At 38.1% G+C, this 23,024-nt stretch overlaps 2 protein-coding genes across 8 annotated transcripts in view; both read left to right on the top strand.

The window, feature by feature from the left end:
• The window catches only part of LOC107695560 (eukaryotic elongation factor 2 kinase-like), a 22,184-nt gene extending 14,350 nt beyond the window's left edge, over nt 1-7,834 (top strand). For 3 of the 5 annotated variants that reach the window (XM_016495544.1, XM_016495545.1, XM_016495547.1), the window contains 6 exons: nt 877-933; nt 1,766-1,900; nt 5,333-5,521; nt 5,618-5,742; nt 5,830-6,008; nt 7,123-7,834. In XM_016495544.1, coding sequence (XP_016351030.1) covers nt 877-933; nt 1,766-1,900; nt 5,333-5,521; nt 5,618-5,742; nt 5,830-6,008; nt 7,123-7,232 — 795 coding nt within the window. In that variant the 3' untranslated portion in view covers nt 7,233-7,834. The remainder of the gene's footprint in view (nt 1-876; nt 934-1,765; nt 1,901-5,332; nt 5,522-5,617; nt 5,743-5,829; nt 6,009-7,122) is intronic. The other 2 variants (XM_016495546.1, XM_016495548.1) reach the window with 1 other exon arrangement.
• Nucleotides 7,835-9,547: 1,713 nt separating this feature from the next.
• LOC107695561 (antigen KI-67-like) lies at nt 9,548-22,859 on the top strand. 3 transcript variants are annotated; one of them, XM_016495549.1, is made up of 16 exons: nt 9,548-9,852; nt 10,317-10,420; nt 11,776-11,857; nt 11,968-12,083; nt 12,187-12,256; nt 12,335-12,404; nt 14,702-15,442; nt 15,597-15,829; nt 15,924-16,539; nt 16,648-16,769; nt 16,916-17,090; nt 17,177-17,299; nt 17,391-18,403; nt 18,639-18,699; nt 18,846-21,284; nt 22,301-22,859. In XM_016495549.1, the coding sequence occupies exons 2-16, from the start codon at nt 10,332-10,334 to the stop codon at nt 22,393-22,395; spliced, it is 6,045 nt and encodes a 2,014-aa protein (XP_016351035.1). In that variant the 5' UTR covers nt 9,548-9,852; nt 10,317-10,331; the 3' UTR covers nt 22,396-22,859. The 3 variants fall into 3 exon arrangements, with proteins under 3 accessions (XP_016351035.1, XP_016351036.1, XP_016351037.1); XM_016495550.1 differs by having other exon boundaries at nt 18,639-18,684; XM_016495551.1 differs by lacking the exons at nt 9,548-9,852; nt 10,317-10,420 and adding an exon at nt 10,649-10,689.
• Nucleotides 22,860-23,024: the final 165 nt, after the last annotated feature.

The following is a 23,024-nucleotide window of genomic DNA, read 5'->3' on the forward strand; positions in this document are numbered from 1 at the left end:
TCTAGTGCTAAAGTCGCGCTCGTGTGTGTGAGACGCGGGAGCTGATGGCAGGGGGCGGTGGATATTTGTGGTGGTCAATGTGGATATTGTGGATGAGTTCTTCTGTGTCATCACGTTCTATTAGTTCTACAGCTTCAGTTTCGGAACTTTCACGCTTAGTAACACATACAGCTGTTCCCTCACCACAGTGCAACAGTGAAAAGGGACCCCTTTCAAACAGTGTCGCGTTCCAAACGTTGTTTAAGCAACATACACTGGTATTGCGGTATTTTAAAAATTCATATCATAACAAAAATAAACACCGGTATTCGGTATGAACCGGTATACTGCCCAGCACTAGGCTATAGCAAATTATTTTGCGGACCCCCTATCACTTTAAGAACCGCTGGTCTACACAGAAGAAAGAACTGTCTAGACTCTGCCCCTGTATGAGTTGTGTCGAGCTATTCATTAGTCTGTTTGATGAGAAAAATATGAAATGTAGTTGCAATAAAATGGATTATTAATCCATACAACTGCAACAGTGGAGGACTATTATTCTGCTGCGTGATACTGCAGAAGAACTGATGACGGCACGGTTTGATCTTCGGCTGACCAATCAGCAGAAAGGGGCGTTTAATTCCCGCCCACATGTAGAAATCGAATATTCAAGCTGTTTATTCATTTTTCCATCCATTAATGAAAAACGAAAATTTAAGCTGAATTCTCATTTTTCGTTTTTTTGGGACTTGTTTTCTTTGTTACACCCCCAGCTATTAGAGTGCATTATAAACTTCTTGTTGTTGTGTGTTGTGCTTAAATGCATCTTAAAATGCAGAAGTAATCATTTTTGGGCTCCTGAGATGTGTGATGGTAGGTTTTTACATCATCATTTAGGGACGTCCCTTCTACAACAGACATTACTCAGAATCGGATGAGGACAGTGTTCGTCGGGTAACTACGAAACCATTGATAAACTCCCTGTATCTAATCATGATAGAGTCACCCATCACCCACTGATTCCTAATCCGTTTTCTTCTCATAGATCATTGATTTAGAGTGGTGCCGTCTTGTGATCCACCTGTTATCTAAACCTCTAAACCTTTTCATCTCATTCTTCTTTCATCTAAGCTTTATCTCATGTCACTTTCATCTTCTAACTGGTGGCAAGCTCTCCTTTCCCATACTGTAAACCCATATGCAGGGTTCCCACGGTCATGGAAAACCTGCTAAAGTCAGGAAATTTTAAACTCTGATTTTAAATGGCATGTAAAAATCATGGAAATCTAGCTGTGCTTGGAAAAATATGTAATTGACTAACAATTGCTGTTTATGAGTGAAATCTTTATAAATTATATATTTTTTTAAATCCTAGAAATCATGAATGACTAGAGAAGCCACGGAAGTCTTTAGTCAAAATGTGTAGGAACCCTGCATGTGATTTCCTGCATGCATTGCTTTTTTGTGCAGTAATATCTGAAGTGTTTATTTTTGTGGTTTTCTGCTGCCTCTCATAGAAACGTTTCATATTTAAAAAAAAAAAAAAACAAGTCAAATTGTCAAACGACAGTCTGTTTTCATTGACAGTAAAGGAATAATTCACAGATCAGCTATGCACTGTATTTGATATCACAACAGACAAACGTTATAAGCTATAGATAAAAAAAGTATTGACACAAGACATAGTTGGCTTTTGGACATGGGACAAGTCAATGATGTTGTAATTTTTTGCCTCAGTTATTACTCTGGGTGCTTAATAACATACTTTTTTTGTTGTATCTCTCAGCTGACAGAAGAAAAATTGAGTTTTTACCATTCATCTCGCTCCCACATACACAGACCCTCCTGTGTGGCAGTGGAGGTAGAGAGACTTAACACTATGCTTCTCGAAAGGAAAATTGGTAAATCCATCCTAGGCAAGGTAAGGAAATTGTGTCATGTGTTTATAAACCTGTACCTGAAACTAACTGACAAATATCTTTATATTGTCATACATTATTCCTTGGGACTCATGCATTTTTGCTTAAAGGTGAAGACCCAACTCTATGCATGTTCTGCAAGACTCCCCTTTCTATTAAACATATTCTTTTTGACTGTCCCGGTTTTAATGCAAGTAGAAAGCTTTTTTATGAATTTAGTTTACTTAAGGTCTTATTTAGGAAGATTTTGCCTGAAAAGGTTTTAGAATTTTAATCATATGTTAGTTAAAAAAATCTTGTATAATATTACTTGCTGTGTTTGTTTGGTTTTTATTGTATTATGTGATATTTGCATTTTTGTAATTGAGTTTTTGCCATGAAAATAGCCTCAGATGCTGACATGGCATTAAATAAAATTATACTACTACAGTTGCATTTATTCCTTGGTTAGGTCAACCAAAAATTTAAATTTTGTGATTGTTTACTCACCCTCATGTCATTTTAAACCCATAAGACATCTTTGAAACACAAAGTAAGATATTTTAAATCTGAGAGGTTACTGTCCCTCCAATCAAAGTCCATGCAACCAAAACTTTGTGGGGGCGGTTTCCCAGACAGGATTTAAATTAAAACAAGAGTAGGCCTTAATATAGAATAGTTAATCATGTCTTTAAAAATGGCTTTCTGAAACACAGATTAAGTAGAGATTACTTACACCTGGACTATGGAGTCCTAAACTAAAATGAATTAGATTCATTTAAAACCAGCTGTGCTAATCTGAATTAGCATGACAGAGGTTGCCTATAAAACATGGGACTGAGAAGCAAATCCAAGGAAAACAATGTCAGCAGAAAAAAGACTGCAATCCAAAAAAAAAAAAGCTTTACTGAACAAGAGGAAATCTATTTTAAAGCAAGCAAAATAACCTCAGCTGTGGAATAAAAGAAAAGGAATGCCTGGAAATCTGTTTGTAATGAATTCTTGCATAAATTGTTCAGTTGTTGTTGTCAGTTTTGCAACATTTTTATTATTATTATTATTTATGCTATATATAAAGAAGCTGATGTGTATATATATATAGAGAGAGAGAGAGAGAGAGTCATGGTCAGAATTATTGGCACCCTTAGTAAATATGATCAAAGAAGGCAGTGAAAATCATTGAGTAAAATCTCTTAAGGTCTGTATTCCCATTCATACAATTACAATTTTTAGTACACTAGGGTGATCCAGCCAGTACTTCTTGTTTCACAGGACTATAAATATGAGGGAACACATTAAGGCCAATTTCCCTTAATCATCCATCACAATGAGAAAAACCAAACAATATAGTTCTGATGTGCAGCAACAGATTGCTGACCTTCACAAAATATGAAGTCAAGAAGTAGCACAAAATAGGAAGTCGAAAAAATGTAAGAAAATAGCTAAAGCATTGAAAATTTCCCTTTCTACCATTAGGACAATACTTAAGGAGTTCCAGTCAACAGGAAATGTTACGAATCTGCCTACAGTATATTGTCTAATGTGTCTATATTGTCTTGATGCAGCGTGAAGAGGATCATTTGAGTGGCCAAAGATTCTCCAAGGATCACAACTGGAGAATTGCAGAAAATAGTTGAGTCTTGGGGACAGAAAACCTCAAAAGAAAAAATAAAGAAATAAATCAAATCAAACGGCACCTACATTACAACAAGTTGTTTGGGAGGGTTTCAAAAAAAAAAAAAAAGCAGAGTAATTTGCCACACACTACTGGATTTTCAGTCGGGACTGTGTTCTATGGTCAGATGAAACTAATAAATGAGTTTTTTAGCAGCAAACACTCAAGGTGGGTTTGTTGCACACAGGGATAAAAAGGTGTACAATGTGTACAATGAAATATACTGTTGTATCTTTTATGTTGGGCCTATTTTTCTGCTGGAGGTCCTGGACATCTTTATGAGATATATGGCGTCATGGATTCTAGCAAATACCAACAGATACAAAAATTAAAACCTGAGGTTCCCTGCTAGAAATATTATAATGGGCCTTGTTTGGATATTCATTCCATAAGGACAATGATCTAAAAAAAACACTTCATCAAAATCAACACAAACATGGGCCACAAAATGCAGGTTCTGCCATGGCCATCCAAGTTCACTGACCTGAACCCTATAGAAAACTGAAAGGAGAGTGTATCAACCTGCACTTGGAAAGCTGAAGGATCTGGAGAGATTCTGTATGGAGGAGTGGCGTCTAATCTCTTGTCATGTGTTCTTCAGCCTCATCAGGCATCTGATATCTATTATCTTGACAAAAGGAGGTTGCAAAAAGTATAGAATAAAAGGGTGCCATTGATTGTGGCCAATGAGTATTAGAGAAGAACATTTATTTCAGAATGAGATTGATTTAACAGTAAAGATTTATTTTATCACAAGCTTCTTTATTCATATTTACCAAGGGTGCCAATAATTTTGTAATTTTATAATATATATAAAACTGGAAACACAACGTTAATTTTAATTTAAAACTTCCTCCTGGGGCGGGTTGCATAAACTGCTTAGACTAGTCTTAAAAAGTTAGTCATCTAATTTCTTTTCTTCAAGACTGGTCATAACTTTTTAAAGTCAGTTACAAAAAGGTAGATTGGTCTAATGTGAGTCCAAAAAGTAAGACTGATTACCCCTTGACTAACTGCTAGTTGATCTAACTAGTTGGTAAGACACAGTCTTAACAGTGTCTATGTTTATGCAACTGGCCCCTGGTTTAACTAATTTAAGCCTCAATTTAGTCCTAAAGAAGCTCTCGTCTTCCTCCAGCAAACTGGCCTATAAAACTATGGACTAGACTAAGTCTAAGACGATTTAAAACCATGACAGAAAAAGCCCATTTCTGTTAATATGGCTTAAAGGGCCATTTTAGTCTAGGATTAGGCTTAATCTCTGTCTGGAAAACCACCCCTTTAAATACAAAGATCTTAAAGGTGCCGGAAAGCTTATGCATATGAATCGAGCAGTTTATTCGTAGTTTTCTTAAGAGATACGATCACTGTATATGATAAACAGATTTAATTTAACACTGAATTGAACATGAAACACAAATGTGCTTGTCACACGCTAGAATAAACATTTGAGCTTCCATGCTTTCCATATTTGATGTGCTCTCTGTATGTGTGGCGTCATTGTTTATGATTGTTAATGCAAGCCTAATTAAATGTCCATCATATAAAGTGATTGTATCTCTTCACAAGACTTGGATTAAAGCGCTTGATTAATTTTTGGATTAGTTTTCTCTTGGCTCTTCAAAGTTTTGGTTGCGCAGACTTTCAGTGGAGGGACAGAAAACTCAGGTTTCATTCAAAATGTCTTCATTTAAGTTTTGAAGATGAATGGGTTTTAAACGACGTGAGGGTTGATGAAGACAGAATTCAGTTTCATTTTCGGGTGAACTATCCCTTTAAGGTACATCTAGCCATGGTCCGCTACCACGAGGCCGGGCGTTTCTGTGAGAAGGATGCACCATGGGACCAGATTTCTGCAGTGTATCATTTGGAAAGAGCTGCCATGTGCGGAGAGCTTGAGGCTATAGTTGCCCTTGGCCAATGTTATCTTCAGCTGCCACATCACATTCTACCAGAGATCGAATTAGAGGTGCTTTCTTTTCCTAATTATCTTGTGGTTGGTGACACATTGTTTTATTTCTCTGCTTATGCTTCCCCTGTCATGTCTCTTGTTGTTTTATCTCAGGCATCTGTGGAAAACAGCAAGAAGGGTTTCCGCTTTCTGCTGCAGGCCGCTGAGGCAGGAGACCGGCCGAGTATGATTCTAGTAGCACGAGCATTGGACACGGGTTTAAACCTCCCTTCTGATAGGTGAGAAACGCATTGATCAATTTTTTGTCTTTTTGGCCCAAGATGTGTTTAGGGCTGAAACTTTTATTTTGGACTTTGAAAATGCAGGGCTATGGACTGGAAGCACGCCGTGTACTGGTATGACTCTGCCCTTAAGATGACGGACTATGACGAGGGGGGAGAGTTTGATGGGATGCAGGATGAGCCACACTACCTTCTGTTGGCACGATTGGCTGAGATGTACCAGGAGGGAGGGTACAACCTGGATGCAGACCCCCAAAGAGCAGGTGAGTGTATCACATGCTCAAGGGGACCTATAGATAACCAGAGACCTGTGGGCTACAGCATTACCAGTATGCCCCTCTACCACAAATGAAAATAGCACTAAGCTATTAGTCAATACATAAACATTTCAAGTAGTGCATATGTATGAATGAATTCAAATGACATAACTTTAGAAACTTCTCTTCATTGTTTTTGCATTCAGTAGATGACAGTAACTTGATCTAAAACCTTCAGATGACACATATTATATCCACGTCTGTAAGTTACCAAACCTGCATTCCGCAAAAAGTGGCTCTCTTGCACTTTATGACGTTTCAGAAAACTAGTTTTGCAATCCGGATCCATTCATACAACAGGGTGAAAATGCATTTGTGAGTCCTGAAAATTTACAGGAGTGAGTTCAGTCATAGAATGCATTTGTCAGTGCTGTAAACTCCCATATATAAAAATAATTATTTAAAAAATATTATTTGTCGTGCAGCCAGTAGGCCCTGCCCCTGGGCTTCGGCCCATAAAAGCCTGTGCATTAATGCTCCGCTGCTCATGCTATAAAACACAGTGGTTCTTCTGCTGAAACTCAGATTCAACATTTGAAGTTATTACAACAGTACAATTTTATTGAATCTTATTGATTTTATTGAATCTTCATTTTATTTATTTTAGTTACATATGTTTTAATGCTTAGGCTTCATCTAGACTTTGTCTGCCCAGCACAAATCAACAAGTGTTCATATACCAAAGCAAAAGCTATGGAAAATCACTGCTTCACAACATAGAAATTCTCTTATCTCTTTCTCGTGAAGACAAATATCCCTTGAAAACACTGAATCATAAGATTTAACAACAAAAGCAAGCATTGCAAAAGCAAGAAAAATTAGTAAAATAACTAGTATACAAAATGTAAAACAATTATTATATAATTAAATTGAATAATTAAATGATTATGATTAAATGAATATTAAATTTAAAAACAACAACAACAACAGGTGTATGGTCGTTTTGTTGAAACAATGCACACAGGTCACTATTGCGGTCACTATCCTTAAGTAGTTTAAGAATATAATATATAATATAATATAGTGATGTGTGATTTATGATATCTTTTAAATTTTGTAGGTGATCTTTTTACTGAGGCGGCTGATGCAGCTATGGAGGCCATGAAGGGCAGACTGGCCAATCAGTACTACATGAAAGCAGAGGAAGCATGGGCTATGATGGAAGAATGAAAGTGCTGGTGTGGAAAAAAAGCATGAACATAGTTCCTATTTTGCACCCAGCGCCTGTTTACATGCCGTTTTCAATGCCTTATGTTTTCCTTGGGTCCCTTTGACTTAAGAGAACTAATGTTGATATTGGATCAGTTTTCTAATGAATGTGACAAGGGCATACGCTGATTCAGTGATATACTGAGGTGCTACATACACATATTCTCCTGATTAATTTTTTATTAAGAATAGTTGCACAGTGTCTGCAACCTGTTCAGGTTGCTTCATGGGAATATGTGCATTATCTGTCAATTATTTCTTTCTCTTGTTTCCAACTGGATGTTTCTTTAATAAACACGTTGTGACTGTTAAGAAAATTTGGCATCCCTGATTGAACTTCTGTCAAATTAATTTGCTAGTATTGTTAGATCTGATGTCTAAGAATATTAAGCATCAATAGCTATTGCTGTGAGTTTTAACCTGTTTTCTGTTGACTGTCAAAAATCTTTCAGAATTCACTATAATCAAGGAGTGTAGAAGTGAGTGTGATAATTTTTCCTGGTTATTTTTCAAATGAGAGCAAGATTACAAACAAACAATAAAATCATAATGCTTGTTTAGCCAGAAATATCACCTGTTGTCTTTAAATTCATACCAAGATGTCATTGCACATTAATTAATGCTAAGAAACAATAAATTATATCAGATGGAATTTCAGGCATGGCAAGAATGGCTCTAGTTTTACACTTGACAGTACAAAATAAACACAGATAATAAATGTATGATCAAATATAAATTATGATAATGTACAGACAGTTGGTTGTTATCGTAAAATAAACCCTGTTAGGGTTGTATGAGGTTCTAATCACCCGTTTTGGAGTTTATTTTAGAATAATGCCAGCATAATATGCAACATAGTGTTATTTTTTTATAGATGGTTGTAGTAGTATTTATTTATTGTCCGTTATTACAGTTTTATCAGTATTCATTCATTTCAGATTTAGTTACCAGGTATTATTTACGTATTTAAAAATACTAATTGTATTTGATGAAAACGTATGTATTGTATTTCAGTGGAAAGTTAATGTTATTACTGACAGTTACATGAGGTAAAAGAAGTTGAACATCAAGTTTTGATGTTTTTTTATTTTTTTCAGTTTTCTTCTGTTTACACATCTGAAAGTGGCTTATTAGATCAAAGGTAAATATTTTATTATCTTACTATACATTACAGAGAGCTACTTGCTATAGGACCTAAGTCAGTTACAAACTATTGTACCTAACTCGATAAAAAAATGAGTATAGTACCATATAACCTCTTATCCCTATATAGGTTTAGGTATAATATTGCTAATTATTATAGGATTAATACTGATGCTTGACTTTTCTGTATAATATTAAATTAATGTAACTTAATGTTTATATTCCTCACTGTACAGGTGATTTTTTTTTTTTAAATATCTAAATTTGTATATCTTTTACTCCCTTTGTACACAACAATATTTTTTGTTAATGTAAATTATACAATAATTAAAGAAATTACAGGAAAATAACAAGTATTGTATTATAACATACACTACAATAAGGCATTTTCAATGGGACACTTTAAGTGACCATCATTTTAATTTTCACTTCACTTAAATCATAATTTATAAAGGCTAGTACATTAGGGGTTGTGTGCATAAACTCCTCTAGTTTTTCATACATAGTAGGGATGGGCGTATCGATCCAAAGTATCGATATATCGATACTGACGCAAGTATCGAAAGTATCGATACTCAAACAAAAAATATCGATACTAAGGTGTGTTTTATTTACCAGTGATTTTGTTAATTCAACAACAACAACAAAAAATAATGCGTACAATATGCATTGAATTGGACGAATAACCTTTGTTAGCGAGTAATTGTGTAGGATATAACTATTTTCCTGCTCATCTGAACACGCAAATGTTGCAAGACAGAACCAATCAATCACAGAGAGCGTTCACTCACTTCTGACAGTACATTCAAACAGGTATCGTATCGAAAACAAAATAAGTGGTATGCCCATCCCTAATACATAGCCATGCTTGCTTCCGCCTTTTTATCAAGCTGGGGCAGATTGTGTCTAGTTTAAAAGAGCGGTTGTGCATTTAACATGATTCAATTGGCCACCTTTACTGTCGCGTTACGTCAACACCTAATCCTATTGGCTATGACAAGTAGCAAGTATTACTACTGACCAATCAGAAGCCTTCGCGGGGAATTTTGAATAGTTTTCAAACATGAATCGTTATCCGTCTTATATTCCTCCGCGGATTGACAAAGAAAGTAGTCCGTCATTTTTATAATGGATAACGTGCTAAATTAACCTTTGAATAAGGCTCTAATTAGCTAGCTCCATCCATTATGCGATATTATATATTTTTTTGAGTAAATACCTGGTAGTTGTTTTATTTTTTTTGGCGGAGGAATATATGCCGTCAGTCAAGACGGAAAAACGCGCTGATGGACACCGTGTGCTGATGTTTGAGCGTAGTAGTTTGAGCTAGTAACGGCAGGAGCGACCGGGACAATAAACCTAATGCTGGATTAAATCATTAAGACAGGGTTTGACATCGATGGAATATATTTTATCGTTTTGATTTACGCAACCTCAGGTAAAGACAGGGTCATTTTAATATCCTTGGAACTGCTCAAATTTTTTTTGACATAACGTTACTACGCTATCGATAGATGCGTACGTTAGTTACAGTTAACACACAAAACAAATTGGTAGCGTTATTATCAAATATTGTGGGCAATTCCGGTCGGTCACTAAAAGTAGTAAATGTGGATGTATTCCTGTTCCTTTTGCATGTTATGGAGTGTTTTAAAGGTCTTTTGCCACGTGCTGATGTGCGTGTTTCCAATTGTGTATGTGAACGTAAATGATATGAAGAAATGATGCATTAATACAGAATATTCAGACATTTTCTTTGTATAGTATGATTTATTTAACATCAAGGATGATATTAAAGTTAGATTTCCAATAAACCTTACAGTAAAATGTTTAATTTACGTCGATGAAAAAAATCACACCACGAGGTTGTTCTTTTTTTGTCTTTTGTGTTTGCTAAATAAGGTAAGTTGTTTTGAAATGCCTTTGCTTGGGAAGATAGTGGTGATCAAGAGAAATGGAGGAGATGGCACTGAATTTCCCCTCACAGCGTCCTGTCTGTTCGGAAGGTAAGTAACACATTTTATAATAATGGCTTACATCAGGGCTGCCCAAACTCGGTCCTGGAGGGCCGGTGTCCTGCAGAGTTTAGCTCCAATTTGCCTCAACACACCTGCCTTTAAGTTTCTAGCATGCCTAGTAAGAGCTTGATTATCTGGTTCAGCTGTGTTTAATTGGGGTTGGAGCTAAACTCTTCAGGACACCGGCCCTCCAGGACCGAGTTTGGACACCCCTGGCTTACATGGCTATGAATGTATTTAATACTGCAAAGTATACGGTGAGGCGCATGAAAAGCAACATTTATTCGCCTACTGCTACAACAAATGCACAATATCACTGTAGGTAACACTGCAAGTGCTTTTTGCTTAACCTAAACATTTGGTTAAAGTATCTGCAAAATGGCAATTGACACAAAGAATTGTACATGTTTGTGACATGCGCATCTCGTTTGATGCCAGGCGGGCTTTTCATTGACGTCAAATTTCACTCCAGCCAATCAGAATGCGTTATTCTAAATGACATGCATTCATGCTCATTGTACAGATCAAGAGACTGGGTATAACCACTGATCTATGTAATCTATTATAGATCAGTGGGTATAACTCCTGTGTGTGTGTCTTTATTGAAGTTACAGTTTTGTTTTGCAAAACATCCGCTTGTCTAAGTTGAGTTGCCAGTGGTGGCTGGATGAGAAAATTGACCAGCCAAAGATATTTCTCACATATTTTCTATACATATTTGTGATAAACGGATAATGAAAATATTGGGGTTGTTAATGTAAATTAAACTATTTAAAAAATATTACAGGAAAATAATCAGTGAAGCTGCTCCTATCACATAATCGTAATTTTTTTTTTAATTCATTTTGACAAGACACATCTGTTCAACAAGTATGTTTTCAGCCAAACTAAAGTAATGTTTAAACAAAACCTTTTGTCTGTTGATGTGTTGATAAGAATGGACAAGAGTGAATGATGCATTTTATACATGCACATAAAAATATGTATTAAATATGCATGTTTTATGTATAATTAAAAAAAAACGTTTTGAACAGCCAGTGGTTAATGTATACTTGAGTGTGTAGTGCATGATATTGTTTGTCATGCTAACTATTATTCTTGACATAAATGAACAAAAACAGGATGTTGTCTGTAAAAAGTCACCAGTGTAAGATGTTGTTTCTAGAATATTTGAATCTGTTGAATCTAATGTGGTGAACCTAGAAATGCCCAATAAGTGTGAGATAAATTCATATATATTTGATATCTTACACCACATATATCATAATTTAATATTTCACATTCACCAAAAAGGCAAATGGGCATAGAAGAAGTTTTAATGTGAACTCTCCTTACCTCTTTAGGAAGCTGGACTGTGATATTCGGATTCAGCTGCCACAGGTGTCTAAAGAGCATTGTAAAATTGAGCTGAATGAGAACAAGGAGGTAATTATGTTGTTGTTAAACTGTAAAAAAATTTTTTCTGAACAACGGTTTCTTGTGCAAATGAACGCATGACATGCTATTAATTTATTCGGACTTGTCTCTCGTTTAAGCTCATTTTGATCAATTTGAGCTCTGTGAACCCCACACGTATTAATGGACAAGTTCTTAATCAGTCGGAGCGTTTAAAGCAAGGTGATCTCATCACAATCATTGATCGTTCTTTCAGGTGAGTCCGATGTTTATTACTATTTTAATTCTGAAAAAAAAATCTTTCAGGGGGAATCCTTGTTTGCTAGAATAATTTGCTGTTTAATTTGTCAAAATGTCAGGTTTGAGTACCCACCTCCTAAGACACCGAAGAAGAGGCTGTCCACACCTGGAAAAGACAAAGCAGTTCAGGTGTGTATTTAATGCGAGACAGTTGATGTTTGTTTGTTTTTTGTTTCTTTGATAAATTTTGGTTCTTTTTTCCTGTAGGCTTTGCAAGAGCAGCAGGAAAAAGGCACACCTGTTCCTGTGGAAAAGAGAAAGTCAGAGCATTCGTTTGGTTAGTGATTGAGTGATTTTTATTCTCTATAATGTTACTATTAGTAGTAGTGTTATAATAATAATTAATATTGTTAATTATTGTTGTTGTTGTACTTAGGGATGGGTCACGATTTTCGATTAGTTGATTTAATTATAGAATATCTAATAGGTTGTGCGATTGTCTAAAAAGAATTACCCATGTTTTCGTGCTGATGCAGTGGTGACGCATTCATTCATTTAAAAAAATAAAAATAAATCTATATCCATTAAATCCGCTCTAAATCCGTTAACATGGGCGTGGAAAAGAATACGCTCCGCATACATACTGTGCAAACGGAGTTGGTGTGTTCTCTGCAGCTGGACTAATTGTGAACAGATTGCGCTCCTGTCTTCATCCCGAACGAATGAATGAATGAAAAAAAAAAAATGTGTTATAAAGACAGACGTTAAAATTAATGTTCACATAAGTGCCATCATTCAGGCTGTTCACAATATGTTTTAACCCATTTAGACCTAGCCTAAAGTCATTATGGCTTGAGGTGATATTCATGGATGAATTAATCAAACTGTTTTTTTTTTGTTGGTATGAATGTTTATGCTCATTTTTGAAGTGGAAATGCCCTAGCCTTATGAGCAGTTGATTTATGCTACTTATTTCAGCACTTTAAAATCATTATATGGCTTGAGTTAAGAGCCTATTCCCTAATGAAACCGTTTGTTATCATACAGATTGAAAGCATGAATGGTCTCTCTCCCTCTCTCCAGGGGCGGATCTAGAAAATAATTTTTAGGGTGGCATGGGGTCTATTGGCGCTTTTCCACTGCGTGGTACGACTCGGCTCGGCACGGTTTGCATTTCCACTGCAGTTCAGTACCACTTTAGAGTGGGCGGGATTATTCACATGTCGTTATAGTTGCGCCGCCTCTACTACCATGACTCCTAAAAATCTTTTTCATTCCGCGTCGCCCCATCAAGCTCTCACTGGATCCGCTCCTCTGCTATCAACGAGAGGAACGTCTGTTCTTCCACAACAGACAACAAAACTTTTTGGTTGTTAAAAAAAGGTGTGCTCGTTCAAAACGGTTGCGTTCGATCCTTTGCTGGCTGTGCTGATTTAAATCTAGCGGTTCTTTTGGGTTTGTGTCACAAGTTCAGTGACGCAGGTAGTAACGATTCTCTCCGGCCAATCCGTGATCAGCAGAGTTTACACGTCACGTTTTGGTAACGGTACGGTTCACTTGGAACCCCAACCGAGGTGGTACTAAAAAAAGTACCAGGTACCTGGGTACTGTACCCAGTGGAAAACCCCCCAAAAGGGAGCCGTACCATGCAGTGGAAAAGCGCCATATGAGGGGTGGCAACACCAAAGCAAGCCCCCATGCACAGTTTTTGGGATTTATGGTCTGACATACACAGTTGTTCACAAATATTGTATTACCATTAAGTAATCATCTATGCTGTTTAAAATTAAAAATAACATTTCAATGTCCATCATGGCACCAAGTCAATACACCATATAAAAAAAACTTCAACAGGTTATAAATGTTTCTGAGCTTGTATTACTAAATAAGACATGCGGTTCTATTAAAATTACATAGGCTACTTAGATGGTATAATCATGTTTAGTGCAAGTTTAAGAGCAACAAAAACTTTTGAATTTCCTAATATTAGAAATAAATACAATAATATTAAAGCACTGAAACTATTTGATTTTCTGTTATTAACAGAGGTGGGAACCAGCACAGTTTACACGTCACGTTTTGGTAACGGTACGGTTCACTTGGAACCCCAACCGAGGTGGTACTAAAAAAAGTACCAGGTACCTGGGTACTGTACCCAGTGGAAAACCCCCCAAAAGGGAGCCGTACCATGCAGTGGAAAAGCGCCATATGAGGGGTGGCAACACCAAAGCAAGCCCCCATGCACAGTTTTTGGGATTTATGGTCTGATGAAATTGAAAACTGTGTCAAAGGCCGAGAATTAGCGTATGGTTTTGCAGATTTGGTTCTGCCTTTTGAGTGTCAGCTTTCAGAAATTGTGTGACAAGTAAAGATTTTGTGTGTAAGCAGTTGAAAAAAAACTGTATATGCTTACAATTCAAATACACAGATGACTTTCCTGCCCAGTGAACACTGAGATTAATAACACTGTAACAAAAAAACTCTTACTAGGATTCAGGAACTATTTTTGCAGCTCAATGTCTATTACAGTATACATTAAATTACAGATACATATGTATAATTCAGCAATGAACTTTTGGGAAAAAAATCTTTTTCATTTTATATCAGTGATTGTCATGTTTACTGTATTTACAGATACTTGTTTAAAAGATGGGTCAAATTTGCCACCATCTGTGGAACAAACTGTTGAGACTGAACCAGAAGATGGCAAACTTAAAAAGGACAGCATGTCACCATTTTGTGAGCTTTACCAAATGGTCAAACAGGACCTTGCTGCAAAATCACCATGGAAGTCTGAGCTACCAAAAACACCTCTTGCAAGACCTCAGGTTGGTCACGAGAAAGTTGCCGCTGCAGATGTTAATAGTAGTCAGAAACAGGTCACAACCCCATCTACCAAGAAGCGAAGATCCTCGAAATCCAATTCTGAAGATACAACTGGACCAGCTATACCTCAGAGCTCATTTAATGCAAATGTGGAAGAAAACCCCACTGACGATGTGCCATCTATAGAGTCCACCACCCCCTCAATGACAGAGAAATGTGTAACTCCTGTCTCCCAGAAGAATAGAACACCCTTGAAAACACCTCAGAAGTTCAGTGCTTGTGAGGTAGTCCAGCAAATTCTTTTACAGCCACTGCCTGAAGAGAAAACTCCTAAATCCCCAAAAGGAAGGAGAAGTGGTGGATCACAGGATCAGAGCTTTGTTCATCAAATACCTTCAGTCCAGCCTCAGACTCCAGGCCCAAAGGATAACAACACTGAAGTGAAGATGTCACCTAGAACATCCCCAAGAGCAAATGCTGGCAAAAGGTTTCAATTCCAAGATGTTCTGCCTGAAGTTACAGCTACCACATCAGCTTCTAAGAAGGAAGGTGAGACGGCTTGTTTTTCTCCTTATAAATAGAACTATTAGTAATACATTAGAAATGTCTGCATGCCATATGCACCATTTGTCATTTAGGAAAATGCTGCAAATGTGTGTGGCTATTGAAGTCATATTCATCATACTTTTGTTTTGTCCTACAGATGACACTTCAGTAAATGAGCTATTTGATGGTAATGAATCTCGCAATGAAGTAACCGTTCCAAAAGCAAAGAAAAAGCGAGTGTCCTTTGGTGGTCAGTTGAGTCCAGAGCTATTTGACAAATGCCTGCCCCCCAATTCCCCCCTTCGCCGTGGGGCAACCCCACGACACAGTTTGGGTCCTTCCCAAAAACCCCAATCTCTCTTACAACGAGCATCCACCATTGGTCTTTTGGTAATGCTTAAATCCAGCTTTTTGAGGACTATTAAATCTTTGAAACTTGTGAAGGTTTTTAATCGTTTTTTTTTCTCTTCCCTTTTTTTTTTAGGCTCTTCGACTTAAAGAAACCGTTTCAGAGGCTCGAAAAAGTTCTCCAAAGAAAGCTTCACCCAAATGGACAGCATCTCCAGTGAAGACTCCATCACCTGCCAAAAGGTCACTGGGTACCAAGGCTACAACTCCATCACCTGCCAAGAGGTCACCGGGTACCAAGGCTAAAACTCCATCATCTGCCAAAAGGACACCGAGTGCCAAGGATAAAAATCCATCACCAAAACCTCAAAAGTCACCAACTGCTTCAACCAAAGCACCAACACCATCCTCTACTCCTGCTACACCCAGGACACCTGCATCTGCTAAGAGAGCATCAACTTCAACGATTGAGGCTGTGGGTGACATGTCTTTAACTGAGACACCTCTGGCGCAGGGAAGGTTTTCAGTCTCTCGTATAAATACTCCATCACCTGTCCAGGACCAGGGGAACATGTCTGAACCACAGTCAGCCATTGCAGAAGACATGCCCCAGAAGTGTGTAACACCAAAGATACACTTAAGGAGGAAGAGCATGAAGTCTTCTGCAAGAAAAACTCCCAAAAGTGCAATTAAAAGTGTTCTTGATGTCATTCGTTCAAGACGCAGTGGAGCATCACGGGCTAATCTAAAAGGTGAAACATTTAAACTGGTTATATTCATGTTTTCCTGTTTAGAATACTAAATCTCTCATTGTTTTAAATATCTTTAAAAAAAAAATGTTTTTGTTCCTTTGTTTTAAGTGTTGACCTCTTGGGCTGATATTGTGAAGTTTGGTCAGACCCAACCTCAAACAGAAGTTACAACTAAGAATAAACCTACAAAGAGCAGTATAGTGAAGAGAACTGTAGTGATAAAACCCAAGGTAAAATACAGAAGATCATCAGTCTCAAATAAATGTTTTTGTTCTGATTCATTGTTCAAATATCTGTTAATGGTTTTATTCATTGAATGGCTCATTAATTTGTGGCTTTAATACAAACTGCATTTGACTGTTGGTTACCTATGCAGACACCTGCACAGAGGCTGAAAGATGATGTTAGCACTGGGCATGCAGCATCTCCAGTCACCATTGTTGTTGGCAAAGCCCATATGAGGACTAACCAGTCTGTTGCTGCTGCACCTAAAATAGTGCCAAACATAGCACTATTCAAGAAGGACATGAAAATGGATGAGGACTTGACAGGTTTGTTCAATGTTGAAGAAAACAATATATGTAATAAGTTTGATTAAATTGTTAGTTCAAATTCTATGTTGTATGTGTATTGTTAGGTGTTGCAGAGATTTTCAAAACACCAGCCAACACCAGGTCTAAGAATAGAGTTCTTTTGAATAATGAATGTCCAGGGATTGCTCTGGATGAGGTTTCAGTGATGAAAACACCAGAGGAATCAGGTAAGTGTTTCAGACTTGTGCCATAAATGATCTATTGTGTATTGTTTTGATATAACTGATTTCATGCTCTTGTTTTTCTCTTCCTACACAGGTGAAATGTTGGTGTCGCCATTAAGTGTGGTCTCCACTGCCAAATCTGGTCGCTACAACAATGAAGCAGTAACACGACTACTACTGGACAACCAGGATGGTACTTTGTTGGAAGACGAAGGTCTTTCTCAACTCCCTGACAACTCTATTGAGACAAGTTGCCATGACATCATTCCAGATGTAGAGACACCTTCTAATGTCCAAATAGAGAAAGAGGCTGCTGCACCTGAAACAGTAGTCAAAACCCCAAAACAGAAAGCTGCACCATCCTTGTGCCTCACTGGAGTCAAGCGACTCATGAAGACACCCAAACAGAAGGCTGAACCAATTGAGGACTTAAGAGGAAAGCTGCTCAAGACCCCCAGGGAATGTAAACCTCCCCAGGGTGAAAGTCTAGAAGGCATTAAGGAACTCCTAAAGACTCCCAAATACAGGGGAGCTCCAGTAGAAGACATGGTTGGAGTGAAAAGAGTGATGCAGACTCCAAAAGAGAAGAGCAATCCTGTACTCTGTGCATCTGGTCTTCAGAGGCATATGAGAACACCCAAAGAAAAGGCTGAGCAACACGAAGACCTCACTGGTGTGAAAGAACCGATGAAAACACTGGAAATAAAGGAGGGCATGGTGGAGAATCAATTACGGCTGAAAAGATTGGCGAAGACACCTAAACAGAAGAGAAATCAAGTTGAAGAGAATCTAACTGGTGTTCAGCAACTGATGAAGACCCCTAAACACAAAGGAGAACCAGTTGAAGATCAGATGGGTATACAAAGGCTAATGCAGACTCCCAAAGAGAAAGTTGAACCTGTAGAAGACGTCTCTGGTTTGAATCAGTTAATGCAGACTCCCAAGTTAAAAGGAGAACCTGTCAGCAGGCAGTTTGAAATCAGTGAACTGATGAAGACCCCTCAACTTAAAGAAGCAATGGCAGAGGAGTCCACTGGCCTTAAAGAACTCGAACCAGAGAACAGCTCTTCCCTGACAACAGAAAGTAGTGTGACTGGGCCTACCGAGGTAAATGGCAAAGTTAACCCATTAAACACTCACGCCATGCTTACACAGGCATTTGGCTGTCAATGGGAGTTTTGTCACACTGCTTGCTTGCATTGTAGATATGTAAACCTTTGGATAGATGCTTTACACTAAACATTCCGTAATGGTTCAGTTCATTCTTTGTTTTAAAAAAAGTAGTCTAGAATTGTTTTTATTTCCTTCACATATAATTAAGCCTTGTATATTTAATTTTTAGATACAAGAACCGGTGGAAAGTGGCTCTGCATTCATGCCAGCTGAAGGCGAGTTAAAACTGGGTAATGCTCATTTGTTCTCATTGTAATCTATTTTGTTGTTCTCAGTCCTAAAATTTGGGAAATTAGGTGAAATGACAGAAAGAAATGAGAGAAATGACAATTAACTATTTGGATTACTGAACTCATGAAGTTGTCTTGACTTGTAGGTTTGGATGAGGAATGCGACAAAGAAAATGTCTGTCAGGTTGAAACCATGGAGACTAAAGTTTTAAAATCTGTGGATTTCCAGTGCACAGCTAAAGCAGTTGAATCTAATCAGAGTCATCCAGAGATTGAGACTGTAATTCCCCAGGAAAGACACCCTGACCAGATTGAAGAGGAGACTGTTTCAGTTGATGCTACTGATGTCTGTTCTTCTGGGGCAGATAAGAAAACCCAAGAGCAGTCTGAAGAAACTGCATGCGTATCTGGTAATACCAACGCAACAGTTGAAGCTACCCCAACTTCATCCACTGCTGAGCAAGAGGAGCTAATCAAGTCTCCACCTGCCAGCAAAATTCAGCGTGGCACTCGAGGAAGAGCAGCACAGAAATCCAAAAATGGTAACAACGAAATGGCCAAAGCACCTGCTGTGTTGGCATTAATTGAAGAGGAAAATATGAGTAGTCCACTTCCCGCTACTAGGGGAAGGAGAGGCAAGAAACTTCTTGAAGTTCCAGAAATCACTGCCAGCCCAATTAGAAAATCAGCCCGTGGTAGAATTCCCAAGCACAGCTTTGTGGAAGAAGAGGCCAAGAATACTGAGACTTCACAAGTGCCTGTAAAGTCCAGGAATACTGAGATGCCAGACTGCCTGCCTGTCGTTACCAAACCCAGGAAAGGAAGAAAAGCTAAGCAAGATGGTGCTGATGCTGCAGTTGCGTCCACTCATGATGCAAATGCTGTTGACCCACAGTGTCCAGATGCAAATGAAGAGCAGGTCCAAGCCCCTCTTGTGAAACCTGGGAGGAGAAAGAAGCTGGATAAAACCGAAAGACAACCTTCAGAAGAACTTGAACAGAAAACAACTGAAATTGTTTGTGAGGAAAATGCTGTTGCACCAGAGGATGTCAAGTTGCAGACTTCACTAGGTACTGAGACGATCTCTGCAACTAGAGCTAGGAGGGGAAGGCCAGCAAAGAAGGAATACTTGAAAACCGAGCCAACCCCTGCTTTGGAAAGCGAAATTAAAAGCACTCATGCTGTTGTAGTGGCTGAGAAGCCAGTGATACCTGTAGCAAAGTCAGTGCGAGGAAGGAAAGGTAAAAAAGAAACTGTCAAGGACCAACCCTTGGATGATGATGATGATGTCATGGTTGTTTCCAAAACTGTGGCAGAGGCCAATGTTGACCATAAAGAGGAGCCTGAAACTCCTGTGGTCAAGTCTGGCAGAGGACGAAAAACCAAACAGCAGAAACCACAAATGGCTGAAGAGGTTGTTGACCAACCTGCTGTAGATACCAGCACACATTTACCTGTGACTGAAGAACACACTGAAACAGTGGTAAAATCTGTGAGAGGAAATAGGAAGACAAAGCAGTCAAAGGAGACTGTTTCAGTTGAGGCTGAGGAGAACGTTGTCAGCCCGGTTGAACAAGCAGAGACCCCTGTTGTGAAATCGGGTCGAAAAAGGGCTGTTAATGCAAAGGAAACTGAAATGGTGGCAGACGTTTCTGTCAAAAGAGGTCGCCGTGCTGTTGCAGACCCTGCACCACCAGTTGCTGTGGTGTCTAGCCGTGCACGTAAAGCAGTTGTCAAAGTAGAGTCTGAGGTTACTGAGGATGTAGCTTCATCAGAAGAGCCAGTTAAGCCTGTTAAACATACCAGGAGAACAGCAAAAGCACCTGAATCAAAGAAACAAGAAAATACCATGATACAGGCAGGTTCTGAATTTGTTGCTGCTGAGAAAACACCAGGTGTTGCACTGGAGAAAGTGGAAAGAGGAAGCCGTGGCAAAAAACTGAAGGATTCAACTAAGAACATCCCTAACAACCCAATCAATGAATCTGCTACAGCTGAGGAAGCTAGTAAAATAAAACCCTCAAGAACAGTTAACTGGAACCCAGATTTGGTCGTCTGTAAAGACATTGAAGAGTCTGAAACTTCTACAGATGTAAAAGAGCCACAGCTGAAGAAATCCAAAAGGTTAGGCAAATTACCAGCTGAGACGACCTCCACAGAATCAAATCAATCAACTGATCTGCCACCCAGAGGCCGCAGAGGGAGAGGAGCGAAAAAAGAAGAAATTCCCGTTGAAGAGACTCAAGAAGAAGCTCAGATAAACGTCAAGCCATTGAGAAGAGGAAAGGCAGTGGCTCCTTCTGCGCCCAAATCGAAGCCCACTGATAGTAAGACATCAACTCCCCTCAAAAGAAAAAGGAATGAGGTGATTGAGGTAACGGATGAGTCCGTAAATAAGCAACCTTTGCCAAAGAGAAGAGGCAGAGTAGTTGAAGTTGCAGCAGAGGTCTCCAGCAAAGAGAAAACGCCTGAAGCTGAACCAGAAAAGGCTGAGCCTACTCCCAAGAAGACTGGAAATAAAGCTACAAGAGGACAGAAAAGGACAGCCCAGGAACCAGATCCAGCACCTGCTAAGTCTGTTTCAGGTAAGCATAATATAAATACTGTCCTTAGTGTTTTCCAGAAGGGTTCAAGAACTTTACATTGGGGTTTAGTATGAAGAAGTGTGTTCAATAAACCCAATTGTGCATCTTGGGACTATATAAAAAAAAAAAAAAAAAAAAGCTTGTGTAGAATTGTGGATTAGGTTCTTTTCAAATATAGCCATATTTTTCAATGAATGTATGATTTTGAGATCCATCTTTTCACACTGAGGACAACTGAGGGATTTATTCAACTATTACAGAAGGTTCAAATGCTCCAGAAGGAAACAATGCATTAAGGGGCTTTCTCTGACAATGGGGCATGTTAACCCATCCTGTTTCAACATCATTGTTAAAGGGGTCATATGATGCTGCTAAAAAGAACATTATTTTGTGTATTTGGTGTAATGAAATGTTTATGCGGTTTAAAGTTGAAAAAACACATTATTTTCCACATACTGTACATTATTGTTTCTCCTCTATGCCCCACCTTTCTGATTTACAGATCTTCTTTATGCACCAAGAGCTTGTAACACTCCAAAGAGAAAGGAAAAATTGAAATCGCATCATATGACCCCTTTAATCCATGCCACTATTGCTGTGAGCTGAGCAGCCCAGTAATAATTTTTTAATTAGGGAGGAGCAAACCTCCCTTATCTTTTCCTAAAGTTAATGTTTTTAATTTTATTCTAGGTCGCCTGTTCTGCCAAAGTAATTTTGATATGAGTTTATTTAACATCTCAGTCCTCAATCCTGCCAACTAGTGAAAGTGGCAACACTTCCCACCTTAATAGATCCTTTTTAATAATGTTGATTAATTTGTCATAATTTGGCTGATACAACTGTTAACGTCTAGGTGTAATGGTAACTCCTAAATATTTGAATCCCTGTTTAGACCGTCTAAGAGATGCTCTGTCATTTAGTTCTGCCGGCCAGACTCCAGTGATCATAAGTGCTCGTGTAATAATAATGTTTTTTTGTTTTTTTCCTGTAATGTAACGTTTTATGTATTCACACAGGAACTACCACTCGAAAAGCAAGGAGTGTGAAAAAAGTCAAGGAAGTAGATGTCCCTACAGAGGCAGCTCCTGTCAGGCGCACCAGGAGGAAGTAAAGCACTGATCTTACAGAGTGGTCTTAATTATCTATTCTCTGTAATCTCTGAAAAAAGTTTTAGTTTTATATGTTTGTAATATTGCATTGTTTTTTTTTTCTATACATTTTTCAGTGTAATTTTAGCTGATTTTATCTTAGGGAAAACTGTGTACACTTATCAAATGTGTTTTTTATGTTCTCTTAAACTCAGATGAAAGGGGCATTGAAAGTATAGGCAGGCTTGTTTTTACTTCAAGAAAATGTTTAAAGACTTTCTGCATTTGAACTGTTAACTTCCGTCAAATACATTTATCTTCTTTATTCCTTTTGTATTTTTTTTTTTTAAAGAATAAAATAAGTGAGGGGTGCAAAACCAGGTTTGATCTGTCACAATTCTTAAGCCCAAGAGTGTGTATTGTGCTGTAGTGGTAAGTGTACATGTGACATGGATGAAAGTTTTCATTAAAAAGATTTCTCACCTCATGTTTGATTGCTTTTTTTTTTTTTTTTATAAATCTGTGCCACTTGAAGATGTTGAGATCTTTCGTTGTATAGGTTGTAATGCAATGTCAATGAAGGTGTGCCAGAAAACAGCCAGTAGGTCAATAGTACCCTACTTCATGTGTGGGGGGGAACAACTGCAATGGA

Source organism: Sinocyclocheilus anshuiensis, unplaced genomic scaffold (assembly GCF_001515605.1).
Source record: "Sinocyclocheilus anshuiensis isolate Anshui unplaced genomic scaffold, SAMN03320099.WGS_v1.1 scaffold466, whole genome shotgun sequence".
Lineage (NCBI taxonomy): Eukaryota > Metazoa > Chordata > Actinopteri > Cypriniformes > Cyprinidae > Sinocyclocheilus > Sinocyclocheilus anshuiensis.

Coding starts and splice junctions, on each gene's coding strand:
- LOC107695561 (XM_016495549.1), top strand. CDS start 10,332: ATGCCTTTGCTTGGGAAGATAGTGGTGATCAAGAGAAATGGAGGAGAT. Junction 11,858..11,967: donor AGCTGAATGAGAACAAGGAG/GTAATTATGTTG, acceptor CTCTCGTTTAAG/CTCATTTTGATCAATTTGAG. Junction 15,830..15,923: donor CATCCACCATTGGTCTTTTG/GTAATGCTTAAA, acceptor TTTTTTTTTTAG/GCTCTTCGACTTAAAGAAAC.